Source organism: Silurus aristotelis, assembly GCF_946808225.1.
Source record: "Silurus aristotelis genome assembly, chromosome: 22".
In the NCBI taxonomy this organism is placed as follows: Eukaryota; Metazoa; Chordata; class Actinopteri; order Siluriformes; family Siluridae; genus Silurus; species Silurus aristotelis.
The window spans coordinates 11,976,783-11,993,369 of NC_139595.1; the positions used below are offsets into that span (position 1 = coordinate 11,976,783).

Consider the following 16,587-nt stretch of genomic DNA (forward strand, 5'->3'; position numbering starts at 1 on the left):
TGTCTTTTTCAGGGAAGTGTAGACCTTTCACCATTTGAAAACATTTGGCATATCATAAAACAAGACATTCAAAAGCATACCATAACTCATCAGACCTATTTGGCACAACATTCTTCTTCCAAAACTTCAGCAACTTGTCTCCTTAGTTCCCATATTTATACGGACAGAAGACATAATGCTACACAGTGATAAACATGGCCCTGTCTCATCTTTTTAGAGATATGTTGCAGTCATCAATTCAAATGGCCTTATTTTTTCCTTATAATTGTCTTTGTTCCCAGTTTAAACATTGAATGTTTTTTGTTTTATTATGAATAGAATATAGATTTATTATATTTGCAAAAATTGCATTTTGTTGGGCTGTTAGAATTGTGTTAACGCAAATTTATTTTAGCAGCACAAATTTTATTAATGCACAATTAACAATTTCTTTTTTACCATTTTTATAAAAATAGTAAAAATAAATATAAAAGAGGTGAAATTAAAACCTTGAACACATGACATCATTCATGACATCCTTACTTTGCTCAGATATACAGTGTGTGTGTGTATGTATGTGTGTGTGTATATATATATATATATATGTTATATATATATATATATAAATCTTATTATTATTTTTATTTTTTTCTTCTTAATTTGGAATTTTTTTCCACTGAATAATTGTACATTAATTAAAGGATGTATTTTTTTTTTTTTTTTTTTTTTTTTAGCAGTGTGGTTCAATATTGTTTAAAAAACACATAAGAACACATCTACCAGGGGTGGCAATAATTGTGAATGTGTGTGTGTGTGTGTGTGTGTGTGTGTGTGTGTGTGTGTGTGTGTGTGTGTGTGTGTGTGTGTGTGTGTGTGTGTGTTGCTAATTGCATGTCTAGCTGGTCTAGAATACATATCCAACTGTGAGTTGTAATACATGATGTGCAAGACAAAGAACTTCCTAATGGAGCGCATACCTAGCTGTCGATTATCCTACGTACTGTATACCGTGATCACTTGCCAACACTGACAAATTAAAAATGGCATGGACAACTGACTGAATGGATGAATATACTATCTAAAATATTTAAAACAGCCTAAAGGGATGACATAGCAAAGTACTGTAATTTCTGTGCTGTTTACTAAATAGTACTCTTAATACACTCAAACTAATGCATTCATATTATGTACATTATTTAATTTAATTTCAATATTCTTGAATATTTCACTTTCTAGTATATTGCATCCTGCTGGAATCATGATGGAGACCCAGTGGAATTGCTGAAGATCAGTGAGCATGTCTCCAGATTCAGACAGTGTCTGCAAGACAACCCTCGTTATCTACAGGACAAATTGCAGCACTATTTTAAGGTAATCAACAAGTTTTAAAGACACATGTGGATGGATGGATTGATTGATTGTTTGTTTGTGTTTCAGGCCAACACACACAGGTTGACATTGTCTATGAGCCCTGATGAACAGTATATGGAGAAACTGAACAAAGCAGAACAAGAAAAACTGAAGCAAAAAGTACAAGCTCTGACTGAAGTTGACTTTAAAGACATCTATGAAAAAGGTATTAACATGATGATTTATGCCTATTTCAGACCAATTATGAAAATTCTCCAAGGTTGGCAGATTTTTCTTGAATTCTGTCAGATTGGAATTTTTGTGTCTAACAACTATTTAGACAAGCACTTGCCTTTGATACATATAATGAGCTTTGCTTTATGTATTTTATGGTAACCCCCTTCTCACAAATATTTATCGAATTTCTCAATGTCAAGTGGAAAGTTTATTAGCTCAATTTAGTTTCAATACCTTTCACCAACTACCAACACACACACACACACACACACACACACACGCACAAACTTTAGACAGTTTAAGAAAGGGTATATATTATGCACGAATTAAACAGTAGGTTCTAGAAGGTTCTATGTTAAAAGAAGAAAAATGGTTCAGTTAAAGGTCTGAGTGACAAGGGTCAAATTGTGATGGGTAGACAACTGGGTTAGAAATTCTCCAAAACATCAGGTCTCACACTCTGGACAAGGGCGTCTGCTAAATGCCGCAAATGTAAATGTCTCACTATGCAGTGGTTTAGGTCAAGTTTATTTCTATAGCACTTTTCACAACAGACATTGTCTGAAAGCAGCTTTACAGAATGTAAAAATTGTAGAACAAAAAAATTAAGTGGATTATGTGTTTTAGTCACTAATGAGTGTGGCAAGGAAAAACTCCCTTAGATGGTATTAGTAAGAAATCTTAAGAGGAACCAGACTCAAAAGGGGAAACATCCTGGTTAGGGTGATATCAAGCGTGATTATGACTAATGTCCTTTCTACAGTCTTATACAGTTAGTTGACCGTGTGGAACCAGGAACTACTGAGCAATTCATAAAATCGTCAGTGTGAATATGATACTTTGGACAATATTCTGCACCACCTACCTAGACACAAAGTAACAATATTCTTTAATAGTACTGGCCTTTTTTTAGCAGGTTAATGTGTTAATGCTCTTTGCCACATATTAATTATTTTTGAACCTTCAGAAATTTATCATTATTCAGGAATGGTTTAAGGAACATAGAAAGTTCAAGGTCTTGACTCGACTTCCAGATTTCCCAAATCTCAGTTCAAATGATCATCTCTGGTATGTGATGGACAAACAAGTCTGATCAATTAAGACCCCTCCTAGCACGGGATATGCTCCTAACATCTTTATTTCAGATACCACAGCATTTACAATTTACATGTCTTGATGTGTCAGGCTATTTTGGTGGCACTGTGGGGACCAATTAGGAAATATTATGCCAATTTATCTTTCCAAACCAGCAGTCACAAATCAGACCCCTAACCATTACCATATTTGAATTACATTATGATAGTCAAGCTTCAGATCCTTTTCCTTGTATGCATTCCTCTTTTGTTGACAAACATGACATTTTCAACTTCTTCAGTAATGTAAAACTTTCTCTTAATGTGTTATGGACTGAATTGTGCTTAATTATATATTTTAATGCTTACATATTTTATATGCATTGCTTGTCCAGGTCAAAATCTGCTTTCTGTTGAAAGTTTAATGTTTTATTGTTTTTTATTTCCATAAATGTGCCACTAGGTAACAACAAGATATTTACCCCTAAAGAATATACACATCTGGATGTTGCATAATACTTGTTTGTATTGTGTTCATAGTATTTCTAACTGCATTTAGTATTGTAGATGTTAAACTGAATTGGGCTTCGTCTATTTTAAAAGATTTTTAATTTTAAGGTGAACCCTACAGCTGTGCCATGAAAACATAAACAAGGCTGCCCAGCAAATACTTTATTAGATTTTTTATTTATTGATTTATTTCTGTTTGTTGATTATAGTTCTTATGTAACTTTATTCAACTCCAATATTAAATGTCCTGTGGAAATTTTGTTTAAGCTTTCTATTTTATAATGTGACTGACTAAGCAAGCTAGCTATGTTTTTTGCAAATCAGTTGGAAACAGTAACATTTACTTCTATTCTATTTCATTTTATTTTGAGAAACATTTACTTAACACCTACCGTAATTTCCGGACTATTAAGCGCACCCATATCCCGTGCTAGGTGGGGTCTTAATTTATCAGATAATCACTATAAGCCACACCCACTAAATTTGACACAGATTTTTATTTTGAACATAAGTAAGCCGCACCTGTCTATATGTCTACACTGAAACTAAATAACTTTACACAGGCTTTAACGAAAGACCGTGACTGTTACACGGCTTGTATCTAAACAGTAGCCTACCATGAAAGTCATTGTTCACTGTCTTCCTTCTTCCTTTCACAACAATTTCTCTCGAGAGTTTTTCTTTTGGCATCGTCGTGCGTTTAAAAATCACCATCGGTGAAGCTTTTCTCCCGATGCCGTGCAGCTCAGAACACAGGTGAAGTGCTTTTTTTCTTGCCCGGTTGTTTTCAGTGTGATGAATGATTCGCATTTCCTGTAGACAGTCCGAGTGAGCGGCAGGTCAAACGTCAGAGGAACATCATCCATATTTATGATGTGGTGCGGCCCGATTCAGTGGGAGCGCATCTGATTTAATATAAAGAGTTTTATTGGTTCACCCTTACCCGTTCTGCAATTTCATTGGTCTAATATTATGGGGCTCAGGTTTTTTTTGCTTGAAGCTTGTGAAACTGGGGAAAAAAAAGGATGAAATCCATAAATTAGCCGCTTTATTGTTTAAGCCGTGGGGTTCAAAGCGTGGGGAAAAAAGTAGCGGCTCATAGTCCGGAAAATACGGTAATCAGAATCTCTTATAAATAGTGTTATGCTGTCTGTTTGCTTTTTCTGTCATTCAAATATTATTACATTTCAGGTTTACAGTTGCTCACTGAACACAGCAAAAGTACGGACGCATCCTGCTTACCTGCCCTAAAGGTATCCGATATCGAACCCACCATTCTTCACACATCTGTGCAGATGGGTACTGCAGGTATTTTCAGTTCAGTTCCTTTATTATAATTGTATCCATTTAATTAGGGCCTAAATCTCATGGACATATAAGGTAGTACTTTATCTTTGGTTCCCTTAAGAGACAAATTTCAAGATTACATACCCATATAAATACTATTCCTCTGGGTTTATCAGATTCAAATCAATTTTGGTCAGTATGACACAAGGTATCTATGATGCAAAATTGCTAAGAAATATTTGATACCTTAAGCAGGGTTTGATAATTGCATTGTTTGTGGATTTAGAGAAAGCATAAGACAAGATGCCGAGAGAGGAGTTGTATTGTATGAGGAAGTCAGGTGTGTCAGAGAAGTATGTAAGGGTGGTGCAGAACATGTATGAGGACGGTGTGACAGCAGTGACGTGTGCAGTAGGAATGACAGATTGGTTCAAGGTGGAGGTTGGACTGCATCAAGGATCGACTCTGAGCCCTTTCCTGTTTGGAGTTGTGATGGACAGGTTGACGGACGAGGTCAGACAGAAGTCTCCCTAGACTATGGTGTTTGCAGATGATTTTGTGATTTGTGGTGAGAGTAGGTAGCAGTTTGAGAAGAGCCTGGAGAGGTGGAGGTACGCGCTGGAGAGAATGGGAATGAAAGGTAGTAGGCGTAAGACAGAGTACATGTGTGTGAATGAGAGGGAGGGCAGTGGGGTGGTGCGGTTGCAGGTAGAAGAGGTGGAGAAGGTGGAGGAGTTCAGGTACCTGGGGTCAACAGTGCAAAGTAATGTAGAGTGTGTTAGAGAAATGAAGAAAAGTGAGTGCAGGCAGGGTGGAGTGGGTGGAGAAGAGTGGCAGGAGTGATTTGTGAGAGAAGGGTATCTGCAAGAGTGAAAGGGAAAGTGTATAGTACTGTAGTGAGACCTGCGATGTTGTATGGTTTAGAGACAGTGGCATTGAGTAAAAGACAGAAGATGGAGCAGGAGGTAGCAGAGCTGAAGATGTTGAGGTTTTCGTTGGGAGTGAGACAAGGCGAGCTTAAGATGGTTTGGACATGTGCAGAGAAGGGACATTAGGTATATCGGTAGGAGAATGCTCAGGATGGAGCCGCCAGGAAGGAGGAAAAGAGGAAGGCCTAGGAGGAGCCTTATGGATGTGGTGAAGGAAGATATGCAGGTAGTTGGTTTGAAAGAGGCAGCTGTAGAGGACAGGGCAGTATGGAGTCTGATGATCCACTGTGGTGACCCCTAATGGGAAAAGCAAAAAGAAGAAGAGCAGGGTTTAATAATACACAAACAGGAAATGTTTGAACACTGTGGCTTAAAGTGACACATTAGTTATTTTCATTGATGAGGTGTAATCAGGGGCACATGCAATTACTAGCTCATTAAGGAGCCCTCACCTTTGATGTCTGAGCACACCAAATGCACCACACAGCTATATTTTTTTTCAATTTCATGTGTATGTATTTGCAATGTATTTGCAATTAAGTTGAAAACACTAAACGCAAATAGTCTTTTTTTTCTTTAAGCAAAGAGAAGTATTGTGTTTTATTTCTGTTTTTCAGGAGGAGTGCCTGTTCAGTACTGTGAGCAGCCCACTAATGGCATGGTGTATTTCAGAGCCATGTGCAATCTCTACACTCTCTCAGAGGACCTGAAGATCTATGTTCCCCTCTTCTGCAATGTTATCACTAAGTGAGTCTTATATATGTGATATTACTTTATGTATGTATGTATGTATGTATGTACACTTGCAATCAGAAATATTCAACCCCCTCACCTCAAGAGACAATACAGTGATGTTGATGAAAGATAATGAAAATAAATGGGGAAAAAAACCTCAATATAACAAAATATTTATTGATACATATTTGAGTTATTTTGACAGAAGTTTACTTAACTTTGAAGTCCAAATGAAAATTTTAAATCTTGTAACACATGAGCATGTGCAGTATTATTCAACCCCCAGCTTCAGTACCTTGTGGAGCGCCCTTTCATTTTTATAACTTCTAAAAAGCATTTTCGATAAGTGCTGACAAGGCATCACGTTCTTCTTCAAAAGCACCTGGTATTTCTGGGAATCCATGTTGCCAGGTACACTATCAAGATTGCCAGTTCCTGCCGCAGAAAAACAGCCCCACATCATTATTGACCCACCTCCGTGCTTGACCGTGGGGATGGTATTTTTCTGGTCATAAGCCTGACCTTTTGCACGCCAGACATACCGCTGGTCCATATGTCCAAAAAGTTCCAGTTTGGTTTCATCAGTCCAGAGAACTGTCTCTCAGAACTCTGTTGTTTATCCAAATTCCTCCTGGCATATTCTAGTCGACTCCTGATGTTCCTTGAGGACAAGAGTGGAGTGCGTCTTGGAGTCCGGCCATGAAGTCCTTGATTATTCAGTGCACGTCTTATAGTTGCCACTGAAGCATTTGTACCAGCCTTCATCATGTCATCCTGTAGCTGTCTTGCAGTCACACGGGGGGTTTTCTTAGCTGTCCTGACTAAGTTGCTAAGGGCCCTTGATGAAATTTTGAGCTTTTAAACTTCCTTATAATGCTCCCATTGGTGTCTCTTGGAATGTTAAATCGTTTGGAAATCTTCTTCTACCCAAGGCCCTTCAGATGTGATGAAATAATCTCCTCTCTCAGCTTTTGTGGAAGCTCCTTTGTCTTTCCAATGATTGCAACTCACCTTGAACACCTTCATGGTCGGGGTTTATATATTCATCACAGCTGAAGCAAATTAAGGATTGTTATAGAGTTCCCAAAGGCTTAATGATGTTTCAGACCCACTTCAGGCCATAAAAACTGTCAGAAAGCTTTAAAAACATCAATATTATATAGGGGTTAAATAATTGTGACATGACATCTACCACCATCTTCCCTTCCACATTCCTCTCCTTTAGGCCATACCTACCCATCACATCTGTTCCCTTCAACTACATGCCTATTAATGTCTGCCCCAATCACCAATTGTTCATTCCTAGGTACACCTTCTTCCACTTCATCTAACTCACTCCAGAATTTTTCCTTCTCTATCTCACAACACACTTGTAAAGCATAGGCACTGATAACATTTATTTACATTTACATTTGCGGCATTTAGCAAACGCCCTTGTCCAGAGCGACGTACAAAAGTAATTTGCATCTCTAGCAATGAATAAATCTACACTGATAAGCTAGATTACACACTTAATATAAATCAGACTATAACTCTTGAATTAAACAAAAGCAAACTTGGAAAGTGCAAATTTAAGTGTTTCAGGAAGAGGTAGGTCTTCAACCGTCGCTTAAAGATAGCCAGGGACTCCACTGTACGGACATCTAGGGGAAGTTTATTTCACCACCTCGGTGCCTAAACAGAGAAGAGCCTTGAAGTATACTTACCTTTCATTCTGAGAGAAGGTGGTACCACTCGAGCAGTGCTGGAGGATCTCAGACTGCGAGGTGTGATGAGGTCTCTGAGGTAAGCTGGTGCTGGTCCATTTTTGGCCTTGTAGGCAAGCATTAGTGTCTTGAATCTGATACGTGCAGCTAATCGAAGCCAGTGAAGGGAGCGCAGCAGTGTGATGGTGTGGGAGAACTTGAGCAGATTAAACACAAGTTGCGCAGCTGCATTTTGTATTATTTGCAGTGGACGAATAGCATTCAGAGGAAAACCTGAGAGCAGAGAGTTGCAATTGTCCAGTCTCGAAATGACAATGTTTTTTGACAAATGTTTTGCTGGTGTTGAGTTTTAATTGATGAGCACTCATCCATAAAGATATGTCTGTCAAGCATGCCGAGATCTGAGCGGAAGCTGTGGTATCTGAGGGAGGGAAAAAAAAGATGAGTTGAGTGTCATCTGCATAGCAGTGGTAAGAAAACCCATGTGCGGATAGATGTCAGGATTTATCATCACTCCTTTAACTTCCAACTTCACGTTCATCATCCTATCAGATCCCATCCCCCTCCAATGTTTCTGGCCTTACTCCCTTTCCACTTGGTCTCCTGAACACACAACATATCTACCTTTCTATGCTCCATCATATCAGCTACCTCTCTCCCTTTACCAGTCATAGTACCAACATTTAAAGTACCAACCCAAACCTCCACTCTCCTACACTTCTCCTTTCCCTGTTGTCTCTGTAGACATCTCCTCTCCTTCTCCTCCTTCGGCCAACAGTAGCCCAATTTCCACCGATACCCTGTTGGCTAACAATACCTGTGGTGGTCGTTTACATCGTCGGCATCCTAGAAGTTACACAGTTTACATGGCCGGCATCCCAGAAGGAAGCCTCTTTTGAAGCTGGCTCAAAATAGCCAGCCAACCGTTTGCTGAAGACATGTCCATGAGCATAAATTACTGGAACCATGTCTTGTGGTCTGATGAAACGAAGATAAACTTGTTTGGCTCAGATGGTGTCTGGCATGTGTGGTGATGCTCTGGTGGGGATTACCAAGAAAATTGGTCTTGCCTACATTCAAGCATGGTGGTGGTAGCATCATGGTCTGGGGCTGTATGAATGCTGCTGGTACTGGGGAGCTGTGGTTTTTTGAGGGAATCATGGATTCCAACATGTACCTACAACATGATATTCTAAAAAAGATAATTCACCAGCGCTGCACAGGTTGTTGCTGGGATCCTCTTCCACGCCTTCATAATGACATCACGGAGCTGCTGGATGTTAGACACATGATGCTTCTCCACCTTTCACTTGATGAATGGTGAATGGCCCACAGGTGCACAGAAGTTTTGATAAGAAGGCTGTTTTTGTAATATGGATATCACAAATTTTTTTCCCTTACCTATCATTCCTGCTTTAAACACATCAACTGAACTGACTCTTCAATTGCTGCCTAATATAGTATATCATCACCCCTTGACAGGTGCCATTGTAACAAGATGATCAGTTCACGTCACCTGTGACCTGTTTAACTGTTTTAATGTTATGGCTGAGCAGTGTATACTGGCTGTCCTTGATTATGGAACCATTTGTTAGACTTTCATTATTTAAATCCCATTTAAAATGGGTTTAAAAAAGTAATTTAGTTAAATCTTTAGTTGTTTTACTATTTGTTTTAGTAATTATGTAGTTTGTAGTAAATGTAAGAAATCAAGGTATCAGTGTTGAAGTAATGTAGAAGTCATTATTCACAGAGATTATAGTTTACAATTATTGTGTTTTTGTAATTTCAGGTTGGGCTGTGGGAACCTGGATTATAGGCAGCAGGCCCTGCAGATGGAGTTGAAGACAGGTGGCATATCTGTGACTCCACAGGTCATACCAGACACAGCTGACCTTGACACGTTTGAACAGGTAAACACAATAAAATAATATTTCTTTTTAGAAATCAGCTATAACGTTATTTTGAATGACAGTTTAACTGTATTTGCATCCAGAATACCACATCAATTATTATTAATTATTATTATTATTATTTTTTTCGAGGCGTGGTAAACTGATTAACATAATATTATATTTATACATTTACAAATTTTTCTTTGCTAAGATGTCAGCCCAGAAATCTCTGTTCATGGCCACAGATTCTAACTCCTGCTTTTAAGCAAACTGTATGATATAATCTGTCCAGCAGGTTTTGAGCCTTTCTTGAGACTGACCAATAAACAGAGAGCTTTGTCAAAAACTTTCTGAAAAATAGGAACTACTATCAAAGTTTGCCAGCCTAAACGCAGTACCCAAGCATTTCATACAACACTTAATATTTATATTTACCACATAATCCCCAAAATATATAGTTCTATCTATGGCCACAGGCAGCAGAGATTTTTTTCATACTGCCTTCTAAATCTAAAGCATGTCCCTTTAAGGAGTTCATCAAGTTGTGTCAATACCTTAATAATATTTCAGTAGTGGTTAGAATTTCCATGCACTTGCTCAGGAGTGCTTATGCGAGGTTTTTTGATCCAAAACGCTACTGCGTGACTTGTGTTCAACCTGCCCAAGTTCTCTTACTGCTGCGCTCCCTCCACTGGCTTCCAGTAGCTGCACGTATCAGATTTAAAACACTGATGCTTGCCTACAAGGCCAAAAATGGACCAGCACCCTCTTACCTCAGAGAACTTATCAAACCTCGCACTCCACCACGCTGTGTGAAATCCTCCAGCACTGCTGTAATGATACCACCTTCTCTCAGAATGAGAGGTAAGTATACTTCAATGCTCTTCTCTGTTCTGACACCGAGGTGGTGGAATGAACTTCCCCCAGATGTCCGAACAGCAGACTCCCTGGCTGTCTTTAACCGACGGGTAAAGACCTTCCTCTTCCTTAACTTCAACCATTTTATTTCCAGCCAGCAGCATTATGGAAAGAAAATGATTGATGGAAAATGTAGCCAATAAGTGCGGGATTCTAACGATATATGGAAGGTATTTTTATTCACCATGTGGGTGAGTCTTAGTTTTATTAACTTTACAAACTCTTACTGGTCAAAGCAGCACACATATGCACAGTGACAGACCAGAAAGTGAATGCAGGTCTCGGTTCTGCTCAAACAGCTGTTTCTAGCTCGTGCTAACTGGGCTTTGTTTACAAAGTATGAAAACAAAGAAAAAATGGACAATCAAAAAAGTTGTTTTATTAAAGATTTGCACAAAGCAGTGATGGGGAAAATATTCTTGGGGGCGGAGAGACAGAGACTCGAAAATCTGCATGGATATGGAAAATCTGAGTCTATTTTACATCTGTAAGTTACAATTTATCTCTCTTTAAAGTTTTATACGATTATATAGTTTTTATTGCCTGTTTGTTTGTATAAGAGAAATGTTTGAAAAGTGTGAGTGTGTGTGTGTGTGTATTGTTGGGATTGGAATGGCCGGACATCAATATGAATGGTCGAGTGTAAAACAAGAGCTTGTCTGGCTACCTGGTCATCAATATGAATGGCAAATCAATATCAATAGCCCCAAACATGTATAACAAAAGCCTTTAATGGTCAGCCATTCATTTATATGCAGACTGTATGAATAGAGTATGAATGGCCACCTGAGTTTAGCAGGTGGCTCTCAAACAGGGGGAGAGAGAAAATGATCAGACATTAGTCTCAGATAAATGTTTGTAGGAATCATCTTCACAAAATTTTAAATATAAACTCATGAGACATGTGTTTTTCAACCCAGTACTTTTCAGGATTGTTGCAGGACTGATTTCATGTATTTATATATGAAAAAATAATACTGTTCAATGCAGGAAATGTATATCCATGGCACTTCCAAAAAAAAATTTGTGGCGAAGGCTAACAGATTAAACGAACACCTTTTCAAGTTTGCGTTGTTCAAAAAAACTAAACAAAACAAAAAACTTTTTCAGCTGAATGCCGCAAATGTAAATGTTTTACCCCAACCATGTTAATAAAATCTTTGTGGTTTTCTACTTTATTTGTTTCATTATTACACATTTCATAACCTATCAACCTGGGATCGAAAATCTTGTCTGTAAACTGTTTTATAACTATTTGTGTCCTACAGGGCATTCTTCTTACATCCTCCTGTCTGGAAAGGAACTTGCCTCATATGTTCCTCCTGTGGAGTGACATATTTAACTGGTGGGTATGTTTAGGAATGGGCTAATAATGAAAATTAAATATATATATATATGGTTTATTGTCATTTCAATTACAATTAAAAAGCCCTTTGTCCTCTAGTCCTCATTTTGATGACGAGGAGAGGCTACGAGTGTTGGTGATGTCGATAGCTCAAGACTTGTCCAATGGGATTTCATATTCAGGTCATATTTATGCAATGACACGAGCAGGGCGTTCACTTACACCTGCTGCTGATCTGTATGAGACCTTCACTGGTATGGACCAGGTAGGTTCCAAGATTACACCTAATATATTTTGCATTATTTAGGTTATGACAGGTTTACATTAAAATGATTCAATTCCGGTTATTTTTAACAACTATTTTAATATGAACCCACATAAAAACCAGCATAAAATTAATATATTTTTTTTCCTTTTACAGGTAAGGTTCATGAGGAGAATAGCTGAGATGCCTGATCTGACATCCGTTTTAAGAAAGCTACCCAGAATAAAGAGACACCTCCTAAATCCAGATAATATGAGGTACAAGTTGTCTAAATTATCTCACAAAAGTGAGTACACCCCTCTCATTTCAGCAGCCATTTTAATATATCTTCTCAAGGGACAAAACTTTTTTTTTCCATAGTAGATTAGTCAATGTGCAACTTGTATAGCAGTACAGATTTACTGTCCTCTAAAAACAAATCTCAACATACAGACATTATTGTCAAAATACACTAAGTGAACATGTCAGGCTGTGTCCAAACTGTCAATAATTTGTGTAAACACCATTGCTATCTAGCACTTCTTTAATCCTCCTGGTCATACAATTAAGCTGCACAGGTTGTTGCTGAGATCCTCTTCCACTCCTCCATAATGGCATCTTGGAGTCGCTGGATGTTAGACACATGATGCTTCTCCACTTTCCATTTGAGGTTTCCCCCTACAAGTGCTTAATAGAGTTCAGGTCTGGAGACATTCTTTTCCACTCCATCACCTTCAGCTTCCTCAGCAAGGCAGTTGTCATCTTGGCGGTGTGTTTAAGGTCGTTATTATGTTGTAAAACTGTCGTTTGGCCCAGTTTCTGTAGGGAGGGCATAATTTTCTGCTTAAGAATGTCTCAGCACATGTTGAAATCCATGTTTCCCTCAATGAAAGGTAGCTCCCTATTGCAGAGCATCACCACACATGCTGGACACCATCTAAGCCAATCAAATTTATCTTAGTCTTATCAGACCACAGGACATGATTCCAGAAATTCATGCTCTTTGACAAATACAAGCACTGACAAGTGGACTGTCCACTTCTGCAACTTCTAAAGCAATGCTGGCAGCACCCATGTGTCTGTTTTTTTTAAGCCAGCTTCTGCACCTGACACAAAGCACAAGGATTTAACTTCTTTGATGGACCCTTGCAAGCCTGTTCCGAGTGATACCCGTCTTGAAAAACCTCTGTATGTCCCTGACTGTAACTCGGTTTCAGGGTGTTACTGATCTTATATCCTCGGCCATCTTTGTGGAGAGTAACAATTCTAATTCTCAATTCCGCAGGGAGTTCTTTGACATGAGGTGCCATGTTTAACATCCAGTTGTCAGTATAAGAGAATTGAACTCAAAGCACCAAATTTTTATTACTTTAATACAAGATACACAAATATGTATGGTCCTATCAAGCAGTTAATTCAATTCAATTCATTTTTATTTGTATAGCGCTTTTAACAATGAACATTGTCTCAAAGCAGCTTTACACAGATATGTGGTGATTAAAAGTGAATATGTTCTTTACAAGTAAGTTTGTCCCTGATGAGCAAGCCGGTGGCGACTGTGGCAAGGAAAAACTCCCCGAGATGGCATAAGGAAGAAACCTTGAGAGGAACCAGACTCAAGAGGGAACCCATTCTCATCTGGGTTGCACCGAATGTCCATTTGTAGCAGATATACAATGTATACAATGTTGCGGGGTACAGTGTTGATGATCAGAAGCGAACTATATTCCTGAGTCAGTGTAGGAGATTGTTGACATTAACTACAGTCCAATCCATCCTCACAGCCCCTGTTCTTACTCCGGAATTTCATGGAATCACCCAAGGCGTTGATGAGAAACCGTCCCAAGCTGCACAGAGTGGCCTCCAGTCGAAGAGAACACTATCCAGAGGCAGGCATGGACGAAGTGGGAAGATCCACGGAGGAGAGAGGGGCAGGAACAATGGTCACTGGAGCCTCAGGAGCATGTTTAACTCGACCGAGAGAGAAAGAGAGAGAGAGAGAGAAGAGGGTGACAGGAAGAGAAGGATATGGATTATTAAGTGTCCTTATTGTTGTATGAAAGTTAATGTCACTGTGCAGTTTGAACTCCAGCAAGACTCGCTATGGCAGCATAACTAAAAGGGAGAACCAGAAGGTAATACACACATGAGGGATCTCTGGGATAAGAGACGACCCACCACACCACCGTCAACAAACCTGAGTGAACGTGTGAATGTGAGGGGACGACAGCATACAAATATCCCAGTTCACCAAACAATCTATATCCATGTTCCCTCCAGATCTGAGCCTTTACCTAAGAAAAAATCTACTGATCAAAGGCTTGACTGAATAAATATGTTTTCAACCTCGACTTGAACACTGAGACTGTGTCTGAGTCCCGAACTCTGATTGGAAGGCTGTTCAATAACTGTGGGGCTTTATAAGAGAAAGATCTGCCCCCTGCTATAGTCTTCATTATTTGAGGAACCAACAGATAGCCAGCACCTTTTGATCTAAGTAGGCGTGGAGGATTATACTGGTACCGAAGTTCACTCAGATACTGCGGTGCGAGACCCGTTAAGTGCTTTATACGTCAGTAGTAGTATTTTATAATTAATGCAAGATTTAATTGGGAGCCAGTGTAGACTGATTAAAACAGGGGTGATGTGGTCATATTTCCTAGATCTAGTGAGGACTCTTGCTGCTGCATTCTGAAGTAACTGAAGTTCAGATACTCGCACGCCCAGACAGTAAAGTGTTACAGTAGTCTAATCTAGAAGTAACAAAAGCATGAACTAGTTTTTCTGCATCCTGTAACAAAATCATATTTCTAATTTTAGCAATATTTTTAAGGTGAAAGAAGGCGATCCTGGTGTTGATATTCACGTGAGCCTCAAAGGAAAGACTCAGGTCAATAATAACACCAAGGTCCTAGTAAAAGTACTTCCGTCTTATCTGAGTTGAGCAGAAGAAAGTTATCAAGCATCCACTGTCTAATGTCCTTTACACACTTCTCAACATTGTTAAGCTGATCTCTCTCATCTGGCTTTGCTGAAATATACAGGTGTGTGTCATCAGCATAGCAATGGAAGCGAATACAATGTTTATGAATAATTTCACCAAGAGGCAGCATATATAAAGAGAAAAGCAGAGGGCCTAAGACAGATCCTTGAGGGACACCAAACTTTACCTCAGAGAGTGTGGAGAACTCACCATTTACATCAACAAACTGATAGCGATCAGTCAAATAAGACCTGAGCCAAGAGAGAGCTGTTCCCTTTATTCCAACAACGTTCTCAAGTCTAGCGAGTAGTATAGTGTGATCAATGGTGTCAAAATCTGCACTAAGGTCGAGCAAAACAAGTAAAGAGACAAAACCCTGATCAGAGGCCAATAACAGGTCATTTACCACCTTAACTAGCGCCGTCTCTGTGCTATGATGAGGCCGAAATCCAGACTGATACATTTCAAAAATGTTATTCATAAGTAGGTGAGCATAACTGCTGTGCTACAACCTTTTCTAAAATTTTGAATATAAAGGGGAGATTTGATATTGGTCTGTAGTTGGACAGCTGACATGGGTCAAGGTCAGGTTTCTTAATTAGGGGTGAATAACTGCCAGTTTGAAGGATTTAGGTACATAACCAGTGCTAATGGAAGAGTTTATTATTTTTAGGTTCAATTACCTCTGGAATTATCTGTTTAAAGAAACTTGAAGGCAATGGATCGAGAATGCAGGTTGATGATTTTGATGAGGAAATTAATGAAATGAAGTCATTCTCATGAATAGGAGTGAAGTTTTGTAATTGATTGTCTGCTATAATTACACTGCTGTCTACAGGGTTACTTGTAAAATAATTTGGATTTATATTAACTGTCTGGATTTCTTGCATGATGTTTTCAATTTTATTATTAAAAAAGTTCATGAAATTATTACTACCTAATGATGGTGTGCATGTTAGTGCAGTGCTTTTATTCTCTGTTAATTTTGCTACTGTGCTGAATAAAAATCTAGGATTATGCTTTTTATTATCTATGAGGGTGGAAAAATGTGCTGATCTAGCAGCACTAAGAGATTTTCTATAATTTAGGAGCGTTTTTTTTTTTTTTTTTAGGATAATAATTATAATAATTTAGGAGCCTTTTTAAGGTGCGTGTATGATCATAATACCCCTGTGCTAATTTTTTATCCCTGATCATTTTGGTCTTAAGAGGAGCTACATCATCGAGAGTATAACGTAACATTGATTATAGGTATTCAGTGGCCCAGTCGAGCTCTGCGGGGTCTGACGGAGATCTATCTAATATCATAATTTCTGCAAGATTATTGATAAAACACGCTGCTGTAACTGACGTGAAAGTGCGCTTAACATGATAACGTGGAGAGGTAGTAATGCAA

At 38.7% G+C, this 16,587-nt stretch overlaps 1 protein-coding gene across 2 annotated transcripts in view; it reads left to right on the plus strand.

Moving 5' to 3' along the window:
- Positions 1 to 16,587, plus strand: part of pitrm1 (pitrilysin metallopeptidase 1) — a 35,783-nt gene that overhangs the window by 13,904 nt on the left and 5,292 nt on the right. For both annotated transcript variants that reach the window (XR_014530851.1, XM_083525612.1), the window contains exons 13-20: positions 1,216 to 1,350; positions 1,417 to 1,555; positions 4,341 to 4,457; positions 5,983 to 6,112; positions 9,599 to 9,719; positions 11,888 to 11,964; positions 12,064 to 12,229; positions 12,386 to 12,486. Coding sequence is in view for 1 of the 2 variants with exons in the window: in XM_083525612.1 (XP_083381738.1) it covers positions 1,216 to 1,350; positions 1,417 to 1,555; positions 4,341 to 4,457; positions 5,983 to 6,112; positions 9,599 to 9,719; positions 11,888 to 11,964; positions 12,064 to 12,229; positions 12,386 to 12,486 (986 nt within the window). In the remaining variant the exon portion in view is untranslated. The remainder of the gene's footprint in view (positions 1 to 1,215; positions 1,351 to 1,416; positions 1,556 to 4,340; positions 4,458 to 5,982; positions 6,113 to 9,598; positions 9,720 to 11,887; positions 11,965 to 12,063; positions 12,230 to 12,385; positions 12,487 to 16,587) is intronic.